This window comes from Molossus molossus, unplaced genomic scaffold (genome assembly GCF_014108415.1).
Source record: "Molossus molossus isolate mMolMol1 unplaced genomic scaffold, mMolMol1.p scaffold_m16_p_2, whole genome shotgun sequence".
Classification (NCBI taxonomy): domain Eukaryota; kingdom Metazoa; phylum Chordata; class Mammalia; order Chiroptera; family Molossidae; genus Molossus; species Molossus molossus.
Genome location: NW_023425355.1, coordinates 134,696,999 through 134,722,383, shown reverse-complemented (window position 1 = coordinate 134,722,383; position 25,385 = coordinate 134,696,999). Strand labels below are relative to the sequence as shown.

Genomic DNA, 25,385 nt, shown 5'->3' with positions numbered 1-25,385 from the left:
GAAACTAATTCCCTCTGTCCTTCCTTTATCAGTGATTGGGTATATCATTTCCCTAAGTCCTTGGACTCCAACCTCAGCATTGACTTTGAATCGGCCCGTTTCTGTTGGGTTGCACGAGTCCGCAGATGTCAGCTGGGCCACCTGCCATGAACTGACCCTCCCTTTTCCAGGTCTACCTTCACCAAACTGCATTCATCTTTGCCTTCTCTTAGCCCATGACTGTAGTGGTGTCTTAGCTGGGCCTCTTCATTCTCTGCCTCCCTTGTACATGTAATGAGCACCAGTGTCAGTGATCCAAGGACTGTATCCCAGCCTTTTAAGGCCCTTGCATGGGGGACGAGGGCCAGTGAACAGACGGGGCTGTGCCAGTCAGCAGAACAGCTGAGCTCAGGAAGGGGGAAAGGGAGAACGGGGGAGACGTCAGTTCTCTCCCAGATGCAGGGCCAGAAAGACTGCAGACAGCGAGCTAGGCTTGACCTGAGTCTGGAGAAAAGATGTGTGTGGTGAGGAGTATGAGTCCATGTGGCACAGAGGAAAAGTGGAGGCGTGGAATCGCGTGGTGGGGTCCTGTCGGGGAACTCTGCACGCCGGTGTCTGGAATGCTGGAGGTGGAAAGGCAGGTGGTGGCCAGGTCATGTCCAGCCTTGAAGGCCTGTTGAAGGGTTTAGATGGATCTTGTGGGCAGGGGAGTCGCTGGCTTGTTAAAGAATGGTAGCGTGACAATGACACTTATATGTGAATAGTCACTGGGGACACAGTGTGAACAGCGGACAAACTCTAGGAGACCTAGGGCAGGGAGCTCAGCTGCGATGTCACTGACACAGTCCAGGTGAGAGACAACAGGGGTCAGAGCTCAGAGGAGAGGACGGGCTGGAGGGGAAGGGAGAGGGGAGAGATGCTAAAGAGGCAGCCTGGATGGACCTGGCAACTGATGGGGCGCCGAGGAGGAACAGGAGGGGAGAGTTGAGAGCTGGCTGAGACTTCTGATTTGGGTGCCTGGGGAAATGGGGGGCACACAGCTTGTGAAAGAAAAAAGGAAGTTCGAGAGAAAGATAATACATTCTGCTTTGACATGCTTGGTTTGAGGTGCGCATGGCACACACTCAAATGAAAGTATATGGCAGCTGGAAATAAGGTCTCGTAAGTGCTATTCCGTAGGACGCACTACGAGAAGGGAAACGAGCTACAGATTTGCGCTGTCCATGGTAGCTACTAGCCATAGCTGTTGTGCGCTTGCAATGTGGCTGAGGGACTGAAGTTCACTTAATTGTAGTGAATTCCCATTTCGGTACCACGTGGAACTAGAGGCTATAATAGTGGATAGTGCAGCCCTAGTGAGGGACCAGGAGACAGGAACAGATGCAGGAGTCAGCACTATGCATGTGTCACGTAGTGCCTTTCTGGTACCAGAAAGTACCGAAGCTTCGCAAAGTAAGAAGAAATGCGCTTCAGAAACAGATACAAAGGGAAAATGAGGGTAGAAAGGGAGATGAGGGCAGAGTTGGTTTAGCACACCAAATGCCCACTATGAAACCATGGCGTGAAATGTGAGCCCCAAATCTTGTGAAGCTGGACAAGCTGGCAGCGGGACAGGGACGCTGGCAGAGCAGGAGGACTTGTCAGGTGAAGCGGGCCAAGGACTGAGGGCTAGGAGCCCAGGCGACACGTGAGGGGAAGAGGGGTGGACAGAGGGAGCCCGAGGAGAGGCCAGAGAAGCCAGGGCAAGCTGGACAAGGTGAAAGCCAACAAAGAAAGGGCTTAGGCGTCTGGCAGCTGGGAGGAATGGTGAGTGTGAGGTAAGAGGATTGAATGTGAGTTGAGGAAACAGACAGGGAAGTACAATCAATTCTTTCAGGAGCTGAGCTGGGAAGAAAATGCGAGAGAGGGCAGTCGCTGGAAGGTAAAGACCTTCACTTTCCTCAGCACACAACTACAGTCGTGTTACTCACCTGCTCAGGGCCTACAATTACCAAGGCCTGTCATGTGAGGTCCTGTGATGCATCTTCATTCATCTCCTGTGACCTCCCTTCACACACCCGGTGGCCCACCCAAAGCAGCCCAAGCACACCACTCAGCAAACAGGCCTGCTGCTGGAGGTGGGACAATCATCAGAGAAGTCCGTAATTTCAAAGGACACAGCCACCTCCCAACACCTCAACTTTAAAAAAAAAACAACAACAAATCACCAAACTTGTAATCAGAGAGCACCAAAGACTTGTCAAGGTCACTTCAGGATGGAGAATACTACTCTATTATTTATTACTTGCAATTCAGTGCCGGTCCTGAAGGGCTGCTTCCTGTCCTGTTAATTCTCTAAATAGTGTTGGATTGCACTCTGTGATTATCCTAAAAGCTTCCTTTATCAATTTGGATATCAAATATACCTTGCCCTTCAACATACATTCCTTTCTGAATACCAAGATCAGAAAAGCCAGGCCGTCTATATTTTGACCAAGTGCCCAGTACTGATGATGAAAACTTTGGCGAGCTGTTGAGGCAGGACAGGGCCTGGGCCTGTGTGTTTTCATTGCCTTTCTGGGATGATTTGGACACCCTCCAAAGTTTAGGGACCAGATCTGAGTCCCCATACCTCAGATCTTGTGGACTATGAGGTCAGCTTCCACCTCATCCAGGGGCCTCGCTCAACCCTCCTATCTCTCACTTGGGGGTGGGAGTTAGGATAATTGGGGAAAAACACGATTCAGGAAGCACAATCAAAACCCCACATCCAGAACCTCCTGTCTTTTCAGGGAGAACCTCGTTCTATAAACAAAGCTCAAACTCCTTTGACAGCTCTACGAGGCCTGGCTGGTCCTAGAGTCCAAGAGGAGAATGGGAAGCTGTTGGTAACCTTTAGATCCAGGAGTATTACTTTCTAGGTCGTCTGAAAAGACCAAAGTTCATTGCTGTTAATGACATCTAATAAAAGGTGCAGTCTCCTGGACACCTGCTAGGCAGACCTATACTTCTGCCGAGGCTTTATCAATTCCCAAACTCTAGAAAGAAAGGCGAGTTGCTCTTTCTACCACAGCCTTCTCCGTGAGCTCGCGGCAAAACTCTGAGCATCCCCATACCTGTCTTGCTCGATCTTCTCCAGCCTTTCCTGCTCCTTTTGCAGTCGAGCCTGGCGTCTCTTTTCGGCCAGGATTTTCGCAGCCTCCCCTGCATTGGTGGTGCCTGCTGTGGGCTTCCCTGAGGTTGCATCAGAGGAAAAGATCGAGGGAAATGAAATAGTGATCATACTCACATAGCAGCTGCCGCTTGCAACCTTACGTCCCTACCCAGTGGGGGATGGGAAATGCTGCAGGACTGGCACAGTCAGGCACTGAGCAGAGATGCTGCAATGGGCGGCTGTGGTCGAATGCATTTCACAGTAGAAGGCAGTGGAAAGGCGAGGAGGAGAGACAGGGTCGCTAGCAAGTCCCACAGCAGCCACCACCACTGATGTGCCCATCTGGGTGAACTCGCTGCGTTCATCACAGCAGCTGATAGGACCAAAAGAAGAGCCCCTCTGTGGGAAGTGCTGACACCAGCCCGATGCAGCAGGGGACCCTCAGGAGACCGAGGGGCAATGTGCAAACCTGAGAGAGCACAGGGTGTGCAGCTGTCTAAGGGAAAATCCCCTCCTCCCTCTCTCCCCCAAACATGAGACTCCCACATGGATCGTGGATGAGGTCAGAGCGTGAACCGGCTGAGACAGCGGAGGCTGCGGAGGTGTCAGCAAGGAGGACCTACCGACGATGCTCTCGCCCTTCCCTCCTGCAGCCACGTGCTTCTCGGTGACATGCTTGTCTACCACGTGCTTCTCCGAACCTTCCCACTCAGCCAGGGCTCCTTCCCTTTCCTTGTTGCTTTTTTCTTTGTCTGCTTTCTTCTTGGGTGTTTCCTGGTTGGAAAATGCATCTAAGCGGTACTTCACGAATGACTCGGGATGTGGCAGATTCACAATCTTTGGAGACAGTGGAAACCCTTTCGGAGTAGCCCTGGAAAACCAAAAACACGCCAGAAGGTAACTCCCGTGCCTGAGCACAGAACTCTCTGTTCCTAAGACACTTGGTTCCAAAAAGTTGAACAATTTCATCCTTCAAGGAGAATGTAAGGCTTGGCACACACTCGAAAGTCCCTGACACATGACAACCCTAACGGGAACATGTTATCTCTAAGATGTCCTGGGTGGAAGGGACGATGTTTTAGAAAGCACAGTTGGTGGTGCTATGTCCTAATTTCACTTAACTTTGATGACAATGTGAAGATAGAGTGTTAGGCATTTTTCCGCCACGTCTTTTTAGACAGACACCAGAAAGAAAGATCTCTTATCCTTTGAGACCACATGGAGAGACCTGGAAAGTATTATCCTGAGTGAAACAAGCCAAGCAGAAAAGGACAAATACCACATAATCTCACTTATTTGTGGACTATAATGAGCATAACAGTCTGAGGAATAGGGTAGACCCAGAGACGTGGAAGTAGGGTACAGACTGATAACCCTGAGAAGAGAGGGTGGGGGGGGAGGGGAGAGATAAACCACAGAACTTATATGCATGTACACATAACCGATGGACATGGACAACAAAGCCGGGGATGGGGTTGGGGGGATGGGGAGGAGGGTGTCAATGGGGTAAAAAAGGAGAAACATCTGTAACAAAAAAAATAATAAAATAAAATAAAAGCAATTAATCTATATAAAAAATAATAATAAAATAAATGCTGAGGAACAAAGCCCGTCAAGGGTTGGGGCTGGGAGAAGGCATGCCTTTTTATAACACTTAAAAATGGTTAAGGTAGCCCTGGCCGGTTTGGCTCAGTGGTTGGAGCATCCGCCTGCAGTCCGGAGAGACCCGGGTTCGGTTCCCGCTAAGGGCACGTACCTCGGTTGCAGTTTGTCCCCGGCCCTGGCTGGTCGTGCGGGTGGCAGCCACTCGATGTGTCCCTTTCACATCGATGTTTCCCCCTCTCTCTCTTCCTCTCTCTCCCTCCCACTCTATCTGTACAAAAAATGGAAAAATGTCCTCGGGTGAGGATAAAAATAAAAAAAATGGTTAAGGTAGTCAATTTTACGTAACATGTATTTTGCTATCATAGAAAAAAGGAGCCGCTTGGCCACTGCCAGGTCCTAAAGCCAGATCCAGCTCTGGTGTCTACCTAAAAAGAGGCGGCGGAAAAATGCCTAACACTCTATCTTCACGTTGTCATCAAAGTTAAGTGAAATTAGGACATGGCATCACCAACTGTGCTTCCTAAAACACTGTCCCTTCCTTTTTGGGTCTTCAGGTTTAAAAGAATCTCTCCTGCTACTAGGAAGATGAAAAAAGTGAGGACAAGCCCGTTTCCATCCAGGGAAACACTGCTTTGTTAGAATACGGGAGCTTGCCTAGCTGGTGTGGCTCAGAGGTTGAGCATCGACCCATGCACCAAGAGGTCACTGGTTCAATTCCCAGTCAGGGCACATGCCCAGGTTGTGGGTCAAATCTCCAGTGGGGGGCATGCGGGAGGCAGCCAATCGATGTTCTCTCTCATTGATGTTTCTATCTCTCTCTCCCTCTCCCTTCCTCTCTCTCTCTCTAAAACCAATAAAGAAAAAAAAATTTTAAAATAAAAAAAAATAATACAGGAGATTGTGCCCTGACCGGGTGGTTCAGTGGGTTGGAGTGTCTTCCCTTACACCAAAAGGCTGTGAGGTTTGCTCACTGGTCGGGGCATGTCGGGGAGGTAACTGATCAATATTTCTCTCTCTCTCCCTTCCTTTCTCTTCCAAACCAATTTAAAAATCACATCTCCTCAGGTGAGGATTAAAAATAAAACACAGAAGCTTGTCTTATGTTTTGTGAAAGAAGGTCCGTCACAGGTGCACTGGCCTAGCCCCGGCTCCTGGTGAGTGCTGGATGTTGATGATATAGGTAACAGCCTAACTTTAGATGCCGAGTTTACCCAGAAGTTCGCACAGGGATGCGGCATTTATAGAGTTCCTTTAGGAAGAACATAAAGTAAGTAACATGCACGTAAATTATAAATTGTCACCCAATCCTGTAGCAGGTTGAAAGACATGAAATTGCTAATATTCAACTGTTTTTGATCTATATGAACAGCAATAAAAATAACCCAGTCTAATATTAAAGGCCAATTTCTCACCAGAGGCTCTAAGAGTTACCTAACTGAATCTTGATGATAAGAAAAATGTATAATCAGGTCAATATTAAACTTGATCTTGAGCTGTGAAATAATCCTCAGGTGGTATGCGGATTGGGTAACATGCAGACCAGTTTTCCAGTGATGTTCTCACGCTAAAAAGGCCAGCTCCGAGTGCCCAGAACACCTTCTCTCAATCAATACCAGGCTGAGGGCCACCTAGTAATGTGATCACTTACGCCAATGAATACGACTTGAACATGATTTGAATTTTTAAAATTCGGTTTTTCAGCATCGGCCATTTTATTGATATCCTGGAATCAGTTCAGATCCTACTTCCATGCTGGGCTGCACGCCTCTCTCCAGCAGTGTGCTCCCAGCTGGACAGCTCTAATCCCAGAAAGAACTGCTTCACACTGGCCACACTGAGTTCCCTGTGACATCTCATCTACGTGGACGGTGCCTCCCCTCTGCAGACTGTTCTCCTTTCGTCCTTGGGTGCAACTGACTCAGGTCCACCATTCCTAAGGGACTTCTAACCAACCAGGCGTTTCTTTCCAGATGCACTATTATAACCCTGTTTATGTTCCTAGACAACCAAATGAAAGTGGTACACAGAATCTTCCTGTCCCCTCCAAATACCTGCATATGCACCAGGGTTTCTCCAACCCTGCCATTACTGACGTTTGGGGCTGGATCATTCTTTGCTGTGGCGCTGTCCTGTGCACTGTAGGGAGTTTAGCAGCATGTCTGGCCTTGGCCCATTAGATGTCAGTAGCAATCTCCACTTCCCTACACACAGGTTGTGACAACCAGAAATGTCTCCAGACATTGTCACATGTCCCCTCAGGGGCAAGATCGCCCCCCGCTGAGAAGCACTGAAAGGGAGACATGCATACAGCGACCCTCCCACACCTTCTATCTGGGTAAAGCAGATCAAAGTAGAGCCGTTATGGTTGAAGGCGCAGCGTCTGAATCCCCACAGTGACCCGAGGCACACCTATGGGCTTCCCGAGAACCTGAGCTTGAGAGGTCATTACTAGTGCCTTGTGTGTTCTGACAGAGTCACACCTGATCCCTCCCTGAATGACATGGAACTCAGACTTCCATGACCAAAACTGGGTCCATGCTTCCTGAGTGCTGTCTACACACCAGCCACGGTGCTGCTAAGTGTATACATATACACATTTGTGTACATACTTGCGTATGCATGTGTCTTTTAGTTGTCAAAGCACAAGCAGGCTGAACAAAGTCAAGGAGGCTGTGGAGTTACGGTCTAAGTCCACGTCTCTCTGACTCCTCTTCTCACAACGCTACCCTCCCTGTGTTGCAATGGTGACCAAACCTGAGTTTGAGGTCACCAAGACCCCTCAGATGTTCATCTCAGGCCTGGCACAGAGTAAGCACTCAACAGCTATCCGTGTTGTTTAAATATTTGATATAATAAAAATCTGCATTCTCCTCACAGATAACAATGAACTTTTGCAAAACCAGGAGGAACTGTGCCAAGAGAGACCATAGCCCTGCCCTGTCATGATGACAGTGCTCCACTGAGCAGTTTTCCGATCAGCTGCCAAACCCTGTGTTTAGGTTTACGTCACCTGTACAAACATATGGTTGGCAACATTTTGCTCAGCAACGCCCTCCATACATGTTGTTCACCACCAGGAGGGTGCCCCGAGGGACCCAGTCTGATGTCATGTGATGATCAAACGAGTCACCCACTCCCTGGAATATCATGTGCATGCTAGGTGTGGCTTCAGTCCAACCACACGGTATGGCCAGGGAATGGCAAAGAATTACCTTGGATTTGGGATTTGGAGAGAGAGGCAATGGAAAGACTGCTATTTTATGGTAGATGGTGCAGATGGAGACAGCTTCCCCTCTGTAAGCATTCCTACTTTGACACATGAAATAGGAATCACTGGTATTAGAAAGACGGTTCATAAGCCTTCTGCTCTTCTTCCTTGCCTTCCTCCTCCTCCTCTCTGATCAGTGAGACTGAGCAAAGGTGCTGGGCAGCTCTCCACTGGACCTGCCTGCAGTGAGCTGCACCCTGGGCTTCTCTATGTGGTACTTGAAGAGGCAGGCTCCATCCTGGACGCCTGCAATGTGCTGGTACCCCTGCCCACAAATGGGTAGATGGATAAGGAGCCCTTCTATAGACGTGACTCCCAGCATGAGGGCCCCAGGGCTAGACTGGAGGGACTGGGTAAGAGGCCTGAACTAGCAGCAAGCCCAATCCATTTGACAGTCCAGCCTCAGCAGCAGAAAGCCAGCATCTGGATCCCAACGGGACCCCTTGGATCTGGTTTAAATGGCTCACTATCAGAAGGGAATGGAGCGTGATGAAGTCACACTCTCAATCAGTGTGCCTGGAGTCCGTAGATAGCAACGTGGAGCAGGATCACAATCCCAGGGACGAAAGGCCAGACTGGCCTGGGTGGGAGAGGTTCTGATAGCTCAGGTTGGCTCAGCCCTGAGCAGCCTTGCTTTAATTTGCTTTAACAGAGCAGTCACATGTAGGTTCTGTTCACACCACAGACTATTATTCTAAATAAAACTGGACCAATTATCCATGAGAACATACCTAAAAATAATTTCTACCTGAGAAGTAAGGGTGTATTATTTGGGACAAACTCAATATATTAAGAAGTCTGTTTGTCCCTCCCAGTGATGCCAACAGTAATCAAGGTTCAACTACAACAGGACAGTGTACACAACCCACACAGAGGTGCAGCTGAGTGCCTAGCCCGGGTGCATGGAGAGGCTGCACCCCGGGGCCCTACAGGATATCTACTACACAAGGCCACTCTACCAAGTCCATGAAACATGGCAGCTCTATCTTACACATAGAAATAAACAGGGAAGCAGCTGAAACGTGGAGACAAACAGGTCCCAAATGAAAGAACAAGAGCAATTGCTAGAAAAAATAACTAAATGAAATGGAGGTAAGTAAACTACCAGATACCGAGTTCAAAACAATGGTTACAAGGACACTCAAGGAACTTAGTGAAAACTTCAAGAGCATTAAAAAGGACATAGAAACCACAGAAAAGGACCAGTCAGAAATGAAAGATACACTAACTGAAATGAACAATAACTTAGAGGGAATTAACAGTAGAGTAAATGAAGCTGAGAATCAAAACAGCGATTTGGAATATAAGGAAGCAAAACACCCGATCAGAACAGCAAAAAGCAAAAGGAATAAAAAAAACCATGAAGATAGTGTAATGAGCCACTGGGACAAGTTCAAGCGTACCAACATTTGCATCATAGGGATGCCATAAGGAGAAGAGAAAGAGAGAAAGCAATTAAAAACCTATCTGAAAAATAATGACAGAAAACTTCCCTAACCTGCTGAAGAAACAGATGTACAAGTTCAGGAAGTACAGACTCCCAAACAAGATGAGCTCAAAGAGGCCCACACCAAGTCACATCATAAATAAAATGCAAAAGGTTAAAGACAAGAGAGAAACTTTTTATTTATTTTTTTAATCCTCATCCGAGGACATTTTTCCATTTTTGTTCAAATAGAGTGGGGGGGGGAGAGAGAGAGAGAGAGAGAGAGAGAGAGAGAAACATCGATGTGAAAGGGACACATCGAGGGGCTGCCTCCCGCACAACTCAACCAGGGCCAGGGACAAACTGCAACAGAGGTATGTGCCCTTAGCAGGAACTGAACCCAGCTCTCTCTGGACCGCAGCGGGCTAACGTTCTAACAGCTGAGCCAAACCGGCCAGGGCAGACAAGAGAGAATCTTAAAAGCAGCAAGAGAAAAGCAGTTACTTACCTACAAGGGAGCTCCCATAAGGCTGTCAGCTGATTTCTCAAAAAAAGTTTGCAGGCCAGAAAGGAGTGGCAAGAAATATTTAAAGTGATGGAAAGCACAACTGGCTGGTGTGGCTAAGTTAGTGTGAGCATTGTTCTGTACACCAAGAGGTGGTGGGTTCAGTTCCAAGTCAGGGCACATACCCAGGTTGTGGGTTCAATCCCTGGTCAGGGTGAATGCAGGAGGCAGCCGATCTATGTTTCTCTCTCACATCGATGTTGCTCTCTCTCTCTACCTTTCTCTCTAAAATCAATTTTTAAAAAATCTTTAGAAAAGCAAGGACCTACAACCAAAATTACTCTACCTAGCAAAACTATCATTTAGAATTGAAGGTCAGATAAAGAGCTTCCCACACAAGGAAAAAGCTAAAGGAGTTCATCACCACCAAAACAGTATTATATGATACGTTAAATCATCTTCTTTAAGAAGTAGAAGAAAAAAAAAAGATTAAAAAATAGAAACAATAAAATGGCAATAAATACATATCTATCAACAATTGAATCTAAAACAAAACAAAACAAAACAAAATAAATGAACAAGCAGAAGAGAAACAGACTCTTAGATACAGAGAACACTTTGACAGTTGCAGATAGGAGGGAGGTTGTGGGGCTGGGTGAAAAAGGTGAAGGGATTAAGAAATGCAAATTGGTTGTCACAGAATAGTCATAGGTATGTAAAGTACAGCATAGGGAATATAGATAATAATATTCTAATAACTATGTAACTATGTGTGGTGTCAGATGAATACTAGATTTATGGGAATGATCACTTAGTAAGTTATATAATCACTGGGGTGTACACCTGAAACTAACACAATATTGTACATCAACTGTAATCAAATAATAAAAATGATTAAATGGCAAAAAAGAAGTCTGTTCATAATCCCCTATCCCAGCTCCTGCTCAATAAACAGAAAAATTAGAAAACATACACACACCCCTCAAATTAGGGAAGTACAGGCAACTCATAGATTTTTTTTTTTTAAAAGCAAGTGATCAAAACACAGAAGAAAATCTTAGAAGTTCCCTACTTGATCTCCCTATCTTTAGAGTTTCCTGCTTATCCTGCCTCATCACTTCCCTACACAATTCAGCCCCCCGCCAGGCAACTGCGAGAGCTGCTGAGCTTGTGTATCTTGAACCAGGAGATGTGGGTCTGGCAGGCCCCAAGGCTCTCTGGCCAGCTCTGCTCACACAGAGTTTGGCAACCCCCGCCGGCCCCCCGCCAATTATGTAGAAGTAAGTACCTTGGCTGATGTAAGACATTAAACACAAATTAATCATGGGAACTCACTATGCTATCATAGAGTTTTATTTTTAAGTATTATTTTGTCTGTTTAATAAGGGTCTATTTGCTTGCCACGAGAACCCAGTGAGCAGGTAGGAAATTACTATTAACCATATTTCAGATAAGAAAACCTGAGTCACAAATGCATCTTTCCCAAGAGATGTCAAAGATGAGAGAGCCAAGGCTGGCATCAAGTTGCTGATTCTTCATCTTGCTTTTCAATAGCTCTTTCACTTTAATTTTTAAAAATTCAATACATGCAGTGATTAAAAATCTAACAAAGGGGGTTCACAACTTTTGCTGGGGTGGTAGAGATAGGCCTTCCCGGAATACAAGGCAGGATTACATAACCTTTTAGGGTTCCTGACTGTAAGAAACATGAACAAACACCTCTGTAAGTAGAGCAGCAAGAATAACTCTCGGGAGACAGTTGTCACGCTTCCGAACATGAGTTTACTGCAAAGCAGAACCCCCCAAAACTCTTTTCCTCCACAGCTTAGAATGCAGTTCTATTTTCTGCAAAGCCACCTGACTCCAGGCATGGCGAACACAGCCCACCCACAGGATGGGAGGGACCTATGGCCTCATCAGCACAGGCTGGTCAACGGTCTTTAAAATCTATGTTTATGATCACAGTTTACGCCTTCCCAGAGAGAAAAAGAACAATTTTATACCAGAGAAACCTGTGGATACTACCGTAACACAGTGATCAAAGTTACCATCATCAGTAATGTAGCAACCTGACATCTGGCCTCCTGATATGATGCACTGAGAAGGAGCCAGCATCCCTCCAGTGGGATTCCTGCCCCAGAAACACAATCATTAGGAAACAGTAGACTTACCCAGCTGAAAAACAGTTCCCCAAAACAATTGGCCCGTGTTGTTTTTTATTCCTCACCCAAGGACATTTCTGCATTTATCTTTAGATAGAGCGGTGGGAGGGGGCATCGATGTGAGAGAGACACATCGACTGGTTGCCATCCACACGACCGTATCTGGGGCCAGGGACAAACTGCAACCGAGGTACGTGCCCTTAGCAGGAACCGAACTCGGGTCTCTCTGGACCACAGGATGACGCTCTAACCGCTGAGCCAAACCGGCCAGGGCTGGCCTATGTTCTTTTAAAATGTCATGGTCATAAAGAAGAAAGGCTGAAGAAATGTTGTGAGTTAAAGGAGACAAGACACCTTAATGTAGTGTGGAAGCCTGGGGTGGATCCTGGAGCGGGAAAGAAATGCTTACAAAGGATCTAATTGGCACAACTGGTCAAAGTGGCACATAGACTGTGAGTTGAGTAACAATATTATACCAAAGTTAAAATTTCTGATTTCCACAATTGTTCTGTGCTTATAGAAAGGAATGTTTTCATTTTTAGACGTAAAGGGTTATGATGTCTTTAAGTTACTCCCAAATGGTACTGGGAAAAATCTGTGTGTCGCGCGCACACGTGTGTCTATGGAAAGTGAACGAGAGTGAGTGGGGGGAATGGGAACGATGAAGTAAAATGTGGCTAAATGTTAACAGGATGAAGATTATACAGTTGTTCTTCGTTCTAGTCCTTCAATTCTTCTGTAAGATCGAAATGGTTTTACAATAAAAAGGCTTTTAAAAATTGGCCCACACTCAAATTACTCTCTAGTAAGACTGAAAAATACAGGACTCTGGACTGGGTTAGTATATAAGTACGACTGTGAGGAGGGGTTGTAACTTAACATTTTCAATGATCCTTTCCAAGAAAAATTTCAGGTAGGAATATAAAAGCCTATTTGAGCATGGGGGGAGCGAAAACAACAGTGAAATTGCCAGGGCTGGGAGCCCTGACCCACTGAAGACACTCACCTGTGGGCAGGGATAACCATGCCACACTTCTACCGCAGAAGCCTATGGGAATGGTGCCCGCTAACAATCAATCAATTCAATGTCCTCAACCTCCAAAGGAAGAGACTGGTTCCAGGAGCCTTCCTTGAGCCTGTGATTCTGAGTGGGAGGTACTTATTTGGAACCATTCAGACAAGGTGGTCTTAATTTTTCCCTCACATGGACAAACAAAATCTGCTTTGTTTCCAATGCACGATAAAGTGAAATAAACCTAAGCCGGGTTCCTGATACAAAACTGATCTCAGGTATGAGCTATGGGACAGTGATTATTTGGCAGACTGCACTTTCCAAAGATGGCCAGAATAATAGCTCCTCCCCACCACATGATCTTTTGAGTTTATTTCTCTATCCCACTAAATATGGGTTGGCCTGCCTGCTTTGACCAATACAGTACAACAGAGAAGGAATGTTGTACCCGTTCAGGGCATAGTCCTTGCCTGGCCTGGCAGCTTACTCCCTGTCTTGGGAGATACGCAGTCTTGGGGACACTCCCTGGAACTCGGCTGCCATGCTATGAGATGCCTACATCATATGGAGAGGCTACATGTGGGCATTCTATTCTGGTTGACAGCCCCAGCTGAGCTCCAGCCAACAGCCAGCATCAACTGCCAGCCAGGTGAATGGGCCATTGTGGACCGCCAGCTCAGCTGAGCCCTAGGTTAACCCAGCGGACACTGGATGGTAATTGTGTGGAAGACTCCAAGTGAAAACCGCCCAGTGAGCCCAAGTCAACCACGGAGCAACCACACTAATGACACACAGAGAGACCTTCCAGTTAGCTTAAGTCACAGAGCTGTGAGAATAACAGGTTGTTTTTTGTTTTTTTTCTATCCTCACTCGAGGACGCTTTTGCATTTATCTTTAGATAGAACAGGAAGGAGGGAGACAGGGAGGAAGAGAGAGGGAGAAACATCGATGTGAGAGAGACACATGGATTGGTTGCCACCCACAGGACCCCAACCGGGGCCAAGGACAAACTGCAACCGAGGTATGTGCCCTTAGCGGGAACCAAACCCAGACTCTCTGGTCCACAGGCCGACGCTCTAACCACTGAGCTAAACTGGCCAGGGTGATTTATGCCACTAAATTTGGCGGCGGGGGGTGGTGGTGGTAGTGGTTCTTATAGCAGCAATAAACAACTGACACATTCCCCATCATAATGAGCAAAGTGACATCGAATATATTTCTATGAACCTAAAACCATTGGAGTGTTTCACACTGAGGAACTCACCAGACAGGCAGCACCCACAGAGGCTGGGGCAAATCCACTGGACCACACTTGATTTCCCCTTTCCAGGTTACACAAAGAAAGCTATGCTCCAGCCACATCTTTCAGAGTGTCGCTGAAGCTAGTTTGTGAAAACCCATACAAGTACACGCCAATGTGAACAATAAAAATAAACTTGAACGCTGAAAAGAGCAATGCCATTACTATGCACAGCCACCCACCAGTGCTTAGTTTATCTGACATCTGCGAGGGGAACAATGCATTGTCAGAGCTATTCATCACGTAAGCCGTCTGGGTTTCTGGATGGGAGTTCAAAGGGACTAAGCCCAAAGCCACGTCACATCCAGTGTGCTCTATAGATCACACACTAGGTCTGTGCAGAGGGAAGCTTGAAATGCCACTTTGGTTGGGGTTTGTGTGTGACACCATTTTAAAAATCAAGTGTTTCTTTTGTATTGTCTTTCTTAAAAATTGTGTATGCAAATGACTATGAAATACAAAAGATATATAGAGTCATGTAACAAATCCACCAACCAGTTCGAAAGAAGGACACTGTAATTATGCTGGACTCTCCTGTTTCCCTCCCTGACGGCCGCCCCCCTCCTCACTCAGAGGCCATCAGCACTTTGCATTTTATGTTTGCCACTTTCTTTCACTAAAACTCATTTTACCATGTTTATATTCTTTTTTTTTAAAATCCTCACCCAAGGACATTTTTGCATTTATCTTCAGATAGAGCTGGAGGGAGAGAGGGGGGAAGAGAAAGATGCGAGAGAGACACATCCAGTGGCTGTCAGCCATATGACCCCAACCGGGGCCGGGGACAAACTACAACTGATGTGCCTGCTTTTGGCAGGAACCGAACCCCGGACTCTCTGGTCTGCAGGCTGACACTCTAACCACTGAGCCAAACCGGCCAGGGCACCACGTTTATATTCTTTAAAAAACAGTGTTGCCCGGTTGGTGTGGCTCATTGGTTGAGCATCAACCCATGAGCCAAGAGGTCACTGGTTCAATTCCCGTTCAGGACACATGCCCAGGTTGTGGGCCCAATCCCCAGTGCGGGGCAGGCAGGAGGCGGCCAGTCAATGTTCTTTCTCATTGATGTTTCTATCTCTCTCTCCCTCTCATTTCCTCTCTCTCTCAAATCAATAAAGAAAAAACAATAATAATAAAAAAAGAACAGTGTTTAATTTTGCACACTTGAGAACCCAATAGATGCAAATTCTACAACTTTTTCTGGTTGTGGGCAGCTGTGATCCATTTTTTTTCACTGCTATATAGTCTGGTTGGGTTTTCAAAATTCACTCATGGTCTATGTGACTTCACACATTTCTCAGACCTGGTCCATACCCAGTATGGTTCAGCCATTAATTTTCACCCGGGGAGAAACTATAATTCTTTCCGAACATCTTAAAATAAAGAAACATTTGCTTCTCTTTAGATCTCTCAACTTGCAATTCTGATGTAATAGGGACCCAAGCAACTTCTATCCCCAGGGCCCTCTTTTTTTTTTTTAATTCTCACCTGAAGATTTTTTTTTTTTTTTGCTTTTATCTTCAGATAGAGCGGGAGGGAGTGAGGGAGGAAGAGGGAGAGAGAAACATCGATGTGAGAGAGACACATTGACTGGCTGCCACCCATACGACCACATCGGGGCCAGGGACAAACTGCAACCAAGGTACATGCCCTTAGCAGGAACCGAACATGGGTCTCTCTAGACTGTAGGCCAATGCTCTAACCGCTGAGCCAAACTGGCCAGGGCTCCAGGGCCCTCTTAAGGAAGATAATGATTCTGGTAGTTTTGACAGTACACAAGGAAGTCTAGCTGTGTTTGAGGTTACTGTTTCCTGCCTGCACTAGAGATGACATGGCTAGGGCTCTGTAAATATAGGCCATTCCATTCATTTCTCTTTGCCGAGTTGGCAGGAATACCCGGCAGCGCAGTAAGAAGCTGGCATCTTTCATCCTTTAAAAATTCCCCAAGTGAGCCCTGGTTGGTTTTGCTCAGTGGTTAGAGCATTGCCCCTCAGATCAAAGGGTTTCAGGCAATCAAAATACCCTTCCTTCTTTTTGATAATACAAAAATAATATGTGATTTTTGTAGATAATTTTGAAACTAGAAATACAAACAAAAAAGGAGGTGGTGGATAAAGACCTCACTGCCCCAAGAACCACTGATTGTCTACACATATATACATTCACCAATGTGATCAGGTATATGCATATTAAATATCTATCAATCTTTTAAAAATAATTTATTCATCTTATGTTTGAAAATTTACCTTAAGAAAAGACTCAAGAGCCCTGGCCGGTCTGGCTCAGCGGTTAGAGCGTTGGCTGCGGTCCTAGAGACCTGGGTTCGGTTCCCGCTAAGGGCACGTACCTCGGTTGCAGTTTGTCCCCGGCCCTGGTTGGTTGTGCAGGTGGCGGCCACTTGATGTGTCCCTTTCACGTCGATGTTTCTCTCTCTCCCTCTCTCTTCCTCTCTCTCCCTTCCACTCTATCTGAACAAAAGTGGAAAAATGTCCCCGGGTGAGGATAAAAAAAAAGAAGACTCAAGAGTATGGAAAATATGCACTTGATAAAAATTGAACCATGTTCCATATAACATTTTATCACAATATCCTGATCATTTTTCTATGTAATTACATATTGTTCTCCATAAATTAAATTTTTTTTCTTTATTGATTTTAGAGAGAGAGGAAGAGAGAGGGAGAGAGAGATGAAAACACTGATGAGAGAGAATACCGATTGGCTGTGTCCTGCATGCCCTCCACTGGGGACCTGGGCATGTGCCCTGACTGGGAATCGAACTGGTGACCTCTTGGTGCATAGGTCGACACTCAACCACTGAGCCACACTGGCCAGGCATATTGTCATTCATGACTTTTTATGGCTGTATAGTACTCTACTGTGTGGACACACACACACAGCCTACTGAGAGCTTTTTTCCAAAACCTGAATTCTCTGTATAGAGAGGGCAACAACCTCTTGTTCATCTTAGTGAAATTTACAATGATGATGATGAAACTTGTCGGCTACAATCCATGCAGGAACCATGAGTCAATATCCTGGAAAGTGGTGGTGGGGAGAGAACCTGGAAAAACCTCAGTGTGAACAGGCTTTTTCTCTCTGTTAATGCCAATGTCCCAAACTATCACCAGAGTAGTGACATGTGAATGAAATGCTCAGAAATAAGACAAATAGAGAACTTACAGCCCACCTATTGAATTTAGAGTTAGCAAGAGAGCAATACCATAATCAAGGGCAGGCCATACTAGAACAGAAAGGATGAACGGACTTAAAACATTAACAAACCAAGATGCTATTAATTTAGCAACGCACTATAGAAGGCTTTTCCTTATGGAACATGGATACAGCAATAGCAGGACTTAGTAGTCTATAACAGCCGTAGTGATATCTGAGCAAAATAATAGTGAAAATGGTACCTGCTAGAAAGGAACAAGTGAGAAATAAGAGCTGCTGTCACCTTGAAATATTTTAAAGAAATTTCCAAGTGTTCCTTAAATGTGTGTTTTATCCTGTTCTCCGAGCCAAAATGATGCACTAAACAAGTTTTATCATTCTCTCTATATAAAGAGTTTCCTATTTTCCCAAATGAAAAGCATATCCCAGTGAAGGTGTTTCCAATCTACTGCTGGATGGAGTTCCTTACTGAGTCATTCTTGTCAGTTACTTTAAGACAAAGCCACGTAGCATAAATATTTTTCATTTACACAGTTTCATTGGTGAGTTCACCTAATTCTTAAAAAAAAAATAAATAAATAATATATATAAATAACCATACGGCTAATGGTGGCTGACAAGTTATTGTTGCCTCTTTTAATTAGAGACCCAAGCACAATGTAATCACATCACTCCAGATGCAGCTGAAGGACAAAAAAGGAGCATGCCAGAAAAGCAGAATGGAATTGATGGACCTAAAGAGAAAATGCTGAATGGATCATCTCCGTAACCAGAGATTTACCAGGCAACAAGACCTCTTAAGAGACCATTGTTTGTCCAGAAGATACTCAGAGAGCGGAGTAAGTAAGTCACACTTCAGCATTCCTCCTGCTCACTTCTTAGGGCCACCCACGCCACTTGGGGGAGCAGGAGGCACACCCTGCACTGCACAGAGCCCAGCCAAACGGCTTTAATCGTCTGTCTGGGACAAAGGGGAAAGATGCTTACCTGGATGTCATGGGAGTAGATGAACTCTTATAAACATCTCCGGGATATTCAGATCTCCTCAGAGGGGACGCAGGGCTCACGTAGGAGAAAGAAGATACTGTTCGTGTTCCCCTCTTCGTCTTCTCCGTCTGTAGGGGACATCGAATAGGACAGCCATGACCCACAACTACAATTTCTAAAAATACCACGGATGGAAGCGATGCACAGCTTTCTTTCAGAAGAATCCATCCAAAGCTATAGTGCTTCCCACGATAGGAATACTTGCAGAGAGGCACCATGAGGTCATTATATTTAGGCAATTTAATTAAAAATAAATACATTCAGCCTTGGCTGGTTTGGCTCAGCGGTTAGGGCGTTGGCCTGCAGACAGGAGAGTCCTGGGTTCGGTTCCTGCTAAGGGCACGTATCTCGGTTGCAGTTTGTCCCCAGCCCCAGTTGGGGTTGTGCGGGTGGCAACCAGTCAATGTGTTTCTCTCACGTCAATGTTTCTCTCTCTTCCTCCCTCTCTCCCTCCTGCTCTATCTGAAGATAAATGCAAAAATGTCCTCAGGTGAAGATATAAATACATAAACAAACAAACAAACAAACAAACAACTGCAAAGATTTCCTTCTCCTTGTTATCTTGAGAAGCGCTACAACAGAACCATACGATGGTCCTGGATACAGGTGCAGGCAAAAATAGGTTACATTACCATCCATCATTACCTAAAAGATCAATCATATGTAAGGATATGAAATAACAACAATAAGACAAATACTACAAACAAACAATGTAATTAATAAATAAATAATACAATGCATTCTGTTTCTCGTACTCGCAACTGTAAAGCTAATTTTGCCCCCCACCGTACATGGAAAGTGGAAAGAATACAAAGATCTGCAATCACTACTAAGAGCTGTAGATGGGCGTAAATGTGGTTGTAACACTCCAGATGGTGAGCTGTGGCCCTGGCCAGGTGGCTTGGTTGGTCGGTGCATCGTTCCACACACCAAAAAGTTGTGGGCTCAATTCCCAGGCAGGGAACATACCTAGGCTGGGGCATTCTTTAGTCAGGGTACATATCGGAGGCAATCGATCAATGTTTCTCACATTGATGTCTTTCTCTCTCTCTCTCTCTCTCTCTCTCTCTATCTTGCTCTCTCTCTAATACCACTAAAAAACATATCCTGGGGTGAGGATTTAAAAAATTAAAAGACAGTGAGCTGTGGACACCAACAGTGTACCCTGGAACCTCACCCATCCCTCTATGTCTTCCCCATGACCTACCTCTGCGGGAGGCTGGAGGTATGGGCCTCCCTGCTGGGCCCCCAGTGGTGCTCTGCAAAGGTGGTTCCCTTCGTTCCCTATCACACTTTTGCACAGCAAGTCCTTATTTGGTCCATGCACCCACATACATTGGCCCCCTTCTACACAGTAGGCCTCCCTAGAGTAAAAACCAAGGGTCTGAAACATTCACTTCTTATGTGAGAACTTCAGGGCTACCCTGGATTTAAAAAATAAACAAGGTGTTATAAAAAATAAATGTCCTGCCTAGCTGGTGTGGCTCAGTGGATTGAGCGTCATCCCATGGACTGAGAGGTCCCGGTTCAATTTCTGGTCAGGGCACATGCCCGGGTTGTGGGCTCGATCACCAGTACGGGGTGTGCAGGAGACAGCCGATCCATGTTTCTCTCTCACATCCATGTTTCTATCTCTCTCCCTTCCTCTCTCTCTAAAAAAATAAATAAAAATATATTTTAAACAAATAAATACAAATAAATGCCCAATAGTACAGTAGTGTGGCGGTTTTAAAATAAGTGCACACATCATTGGATGTTGTCCCTTCAAAAGGTGCAGCTCGCCTGGCCAGTGTAGCTCAGTGGTTGTGCATCGACCCATGAACAAAGGGGTCTCCGGTTCGATTCCCGGTCAAGGCACATGCCTAGGTTGTGGGCCCAATTCCCAGTGGGAGGCATGCAGGAGGCGGCCAATTGATGTTCTCTCTCTCATCGATGTTTCTATCTCTCTCTCCCTCTCATTTCCTCTCTCTCTAAAATCAATAAAGAAAAAAAATTAAAAAAAAAAAAGAGATGGAGCTCAGTTCCCATCCCCTGTGTTTGGGCTGGTCTCAGTCACTTGCTTTTAACACACAGCATGTGGCTGAAGTGAGGGTGTGCAACGCTTGAGGTTGAGGCTAGCACAGAAACGCACTGCAGCTTCCTCGCTCTGTCTCTTGGATCTCTTGCTCTGGGGGAAGCCAGCTGCCATGTCGTTTGGACACTCAGGCAGCTCTATGGAGAGGTCCACACAGTAAGAAACTGAGGCCTCCTGCCAACAGCTATGCGAGTGAGCCAACCTGGAAGGGCCTCAGCCAAGCTTTCAGGTGACTGCAGCCCGGGCTGCCACCCTGACCTCACGCTCATCAACCACAAGCACCCAGCTACGCCACCCTCAATTCCTGATCCAAAGAACCAGTGAGGTAATAAACATTTGTTTTGAGCTGCTAAGATTTGGTGTAATTTGTTACATAGCAACAGACAACTAACAAAAGTAGTGTAGTATGTATAATTTCTAAATAAATACACCTAATTGGGAGTACCTACTCAACATTTGTTTTGCTGATGGTGTTAGTATGACAGAAAAAAAATGTTTATTTCTTTTCTTTTCTTTTCTTTATTGCTTCTAGAGAGAAAGGAAGGCAGAAGGAGATAGAAACATTGAGTGAGAACACCGACTGGCCGCCTCCCACATGCCCCCCACTGGGGATCGGGCCCACAATCCAAGCATGTGCCTTGACTGGGAATCGAACCGGCGACCTCTTGGTGCATGGGTTGACACTCAACCAGTAAGCCACACTGGGCCAGAAAAAATGTTTAAAAGCCACTGCTGTGGTGAATGACGGCAGGCCCAGAACCTCAGCTCTGGTTACCTATAGAGGCAAGACTGGCCCAGATTCAGATACCCTTGAAGCAGCAGCGAGAGGACACTCAGAACATTCCTTCTGACTCCTGGCCTCTGGAAGGCAGGCTGGCAGGAGGACAAGGTCTTTAGGAATTTGCTCCAAGGCACCAAGATTTAGGAGGGTACAAAAGGTTCAATGATTTGCAAAGGCTGGGTGAAATTTTAAACCAAATCTGCCCCTTGAGCAGTGGCTGGACATTGACAGAAACAGGCCCGGGTCAAGTGCACAGACACTGTCAGTTAAATGGTCCCAAGGGTGAGTGAGTGGGTGTAGACATACCCGAGGTGTCTCAACTCCTGCAGAAGCTCCTTTGCCAGTATCTCCTCTAACAGGGGTGGATACAGTCTTCTTCTTGTTCATGATCCGAGTCGGGGAAGACTTGTAAGAACACTGAGGAGAGCTGGCAGTAGCTATACGAGGACAGATATGAAAGACTAGACAGTTACAGCATAACAGCCAGAGAGACGGGGAGCATAGGTGGGAAAAGCAGGTTAAGCAAGGAATTGGGAAGAACACATTTCTGTTAGAACATGACACGGGGAATCCACAGTTCAAAATACCGCCATACTTTTTCCCATGTGCACGGAAGGGACTCTATCTTTTAAAATTTTTTTCCCTTTATTGATCTTTAGAGAGAGAGGAAGGGAGAGGGAGAGAGACAGAAACATCAATGTGAGAGAACATCAATTGGCCCCTCCTGCATGCCCCCCACTGGGGATTGGGTCCACAACCTGGGCATGTGCCCTGACCGGGAATCGAACTAGCAACCTCTTGGTGCATGGGTCAATGATCAACCACTGAGCCACACCGGCCTGGCATCTTTTTCAAAAAACATATTTTTATTGATTTCAGAGAGAGTGAGAGGGACACAGAGACAGAAACATCGATTGGCTGCCCCCTGCATGCCCCCTACTGGGGATCTAGCCTAAAACCCGGGCATGTGCCCTGACTGGGAATTGAACAGGTCACCTCCTGGTGCATGAGATGATGTTCAACCAACTGAGCCACACCAGCCAGGCGAAGAGACTCTATCTTAAAAGACTCCCACACTCAATGTTGAAGAGTCCAGTTCATTTCAGGAGTTCAAAATCTGGGCTTTGGAGCCAGACAGACCTAATAGTCTGTCATCTAATAGTCAGATCACCTTGGGCAGGTTACTTAACTTCTCTGAATGTCAACTTCCTTGTGTAGAAAGAATTAACGTAGCAGGCCTGGCTACTGTCTTCAGAAAGACCTGCTTACAAGTTTGGCCCTTGGTCTGCATCTAAGAAATGAGATCCAGGAGGGTTCCCACCACTAAGTGAAGAGCAGCTCACTGCACCTAAGTCGTTTGTACAAATAACACGACTTCTCCTACTTTCCTTCTGCAAGTCTGGAATTTGGGTAGGTGCCTGGTAGGGGCTACCTACATGGCCAGCTCCCCATAAAACCCTAAGTGCTGAGTCTCCAATGTGCTTTCCTGGTCAGCAACATTTCACACATGTCACAACTCATTGCTGGGAGAATGTGTCCTATGTCACTATCCTGGGAGAGGACTCCGGAAGTTCGTACCTAGTTTTCCCTAGACTCTATCCCATGCACCTTTTCCTTTTGCTCATTTTGCTCTGTAGCCTTTCCCTGTGATAAGGATCACAGCTGAATCCTCCTGGAGAGTCACGGACCCTGGGAGTGGTCTTGGGGACCTTCTGACACATCCCTCTTCTCCAAATGGGAATACTTTTCCAGAAATGTATTTGTTTGAGATATAATTCACATACTATAAAATTCCCCCTTTTAAAATTTAGTCTTTTTTAGTATATTCACGAGGTTGTGCAACCATAACTACAGTCTAATTCCAGAACATGTTCAACACCCCCAAAGGAACCCCTGTACCCATAAAGCATTCATTCCCCCACCCCATTCCCTAGCAATGACTAATTCACTATCTCTCTGGATTTGCTTATTCTGAACACTTCGCATAAATGGAATCATACAATTGGTGGCGTTTTGTGCCTGGCTTCTTTCACTGAGCATACATACTGTTTCCAAGGCTCATCATGTAGCATGAATTGGTAATTCATTCCTTTTTATAGCTGAATAATATTCCACTTGATGGAGATAACACAATTTTATTTACCAATTCATCTGTTCACGAACATTTGGATTATTTACACTTTGTGGCTATGATGAAAAATGCTGCTAAGTACACTCGTGTACAAGTTTTGGTGTGAACGTATGTTTTCAATTTCCTTGGCTCTATACCTAAGAGTGGAATTGCTGAGTCATATGGTAACTCTGCGTTTAACTTTTTTGAAGAACTTGGCCAGACGGTTTTCTAAAGTGACTGCACCATTTTCCATTCCTACCAGCAATGTAGAAAGGTTACAATTTCTCCACATCCTCACCAACACTTGTTTTCCTTTTACTCTTTGAATTTTAGGCATCCTAGTAAAATGTGAAGTAGTATCTCACTGGGATTCTGACTAGCATTTCCCTATGTTGAGCATCTGTCGTGTTTATTGCCTATTCATATATCTTCTTTGCGGAAATAGCACTACTCACAAACAGCTAGAACTAGGTAGAGAATTCTGTATCATTTATATGTCATCTCACTGAATACACTATCTTGGGAAATAAGATCAGACCTACCCTAATGTGAACCCAGTGTTGCTCATGCGCAAACAGAGGACGCCAGCCCTCATTAATCTTGCCATGATGCTTTGACCCATTTTGGTCAAGGAAGGGCTTTGATGGTATGGCCCAGTGCTTCCCAGACTACAGTGTGCAGGTCTAGGGAGTCTGGAGTCTGCCTTCCTGACAAGCTCCCAGGTGATGCCGACGCTGCAGGTCCGCACACCAGCCCTTGAGTAGCAAGGCTCTAGACATTTGTTAGGCTCTCTCACTGTGCCAATCTCATTCAATCCTCATGACAATTTAAAATAACTCCATTATATAGATGAGAACAAACTACTGAGGCTTAGAGAGGTAAATTAACTTATCCAAAGTGGTAAGAAATAGCAAGTGATAGGGCTATTTACAGGACCCCAGAGATTGGTTTAAAGGATACTTTGCCAAACCATCTCTTTAAAAAGTCTATCCTCCAGCCCTGGCTGATCTGGCTCAGCAGTTGGAGCATTGGCCCAGGGAACAAAGAGTCGCAGGTTCGATTCCGGTCAAAGGCACGTACTTCAGTTGCGGTTTGTCCCTGGCCCTGGTCGGGGTCGTGTGGGAGGCAGCAAGTCAATGTGTCTTTCTCATATTGATGTTTCTCTCTCTCTCTTTCCCTCCCATTTCTCTCTCTCTCCCTCCCTCCCACTCTATTTGGAAAATCAATGGGAAAATATCTTCAGGTGAGGATGAAAAAAAAACAAGTCTAACCTCCAGAGCTCATGAAACGGATTCCCCCCTACTCCACATGCCTTTAATAATTCCCTCACTTTTATGACACGTAAAAGAAACATAGTGATACACTGGTGGGTAGGCATTTCATGAAGCCGGCAAAAGTGAAGCTAAGTACTAAAATTCAGGAAGAACTTATAGGCTAACCAATACCACTTCTGGCCATGTTCCTTAGTGTCACCAGCTTGGCGTCTTTTACCTGAGTCACTGTCCTGCCCAGACACTAACAGTGCACTTCTGCTTCTGGCTAAAGAAGCCTGAGTGGGTACCAACAGTCGAGTAATGACAAAGCTGTCCGAGGAACCAATGAGCATGCGATGAGCTGAGGAATGGAATCAAATAAAAAGTTTAAAAAGCAAAATGAAAGCAAAATAAAATAACATGTTTAAAACAACACAGTACATGATGCAAATTAACGTTTGGGTGGTAGAACGAATGTGGAAAATAAAAATATTCTAGCGCAGGATGACTTCAGAGTTCGCCGTAGTAAACTGAAACAAATGATGTGTCGTTTAGA

At 45.7% G+C, this 25,385-nt stretch overlaps 1 protein-coding gene across 1 annotated transcript in view; it reads right to left on the bottom strand.

Annotated features, from left to right (window-relative positions):
- The window catches only part of MAP7D2 (MAP7 domain containing 2), a 109,809-nt gene that overhangs the window by 15,799 nt on the left and 68,625 nt on the right, over window positions 1-25,385 (bottom strand). Inside the window, exons 7-11 of the mRNA XM_036270832.1 lie at window positions 25,068-25,190; window positions 21,770-21,900; window positions 18,549-18,676; window positions 3,736-3,983; window positions 3,075-3,192 (exon numbers count right to left, since the gene is read on the bottom strand). Coding sequence (XP_036126725.1) covers window positions 3,075-3,192; window positions 3,736-3,983; window positions 18,549-18,676; window positions 21,770-21,900; window positions 25,068-25,190 — 748 coding nt within the window. The remainder of the gene's footprint in view (window positions 1-3,074; window positions 3,193-3,735; window positions 3,984-18,548; window positions 18,677-21,769; window positions 21,901-25,067; window positions 25,191-25,385) is intronic.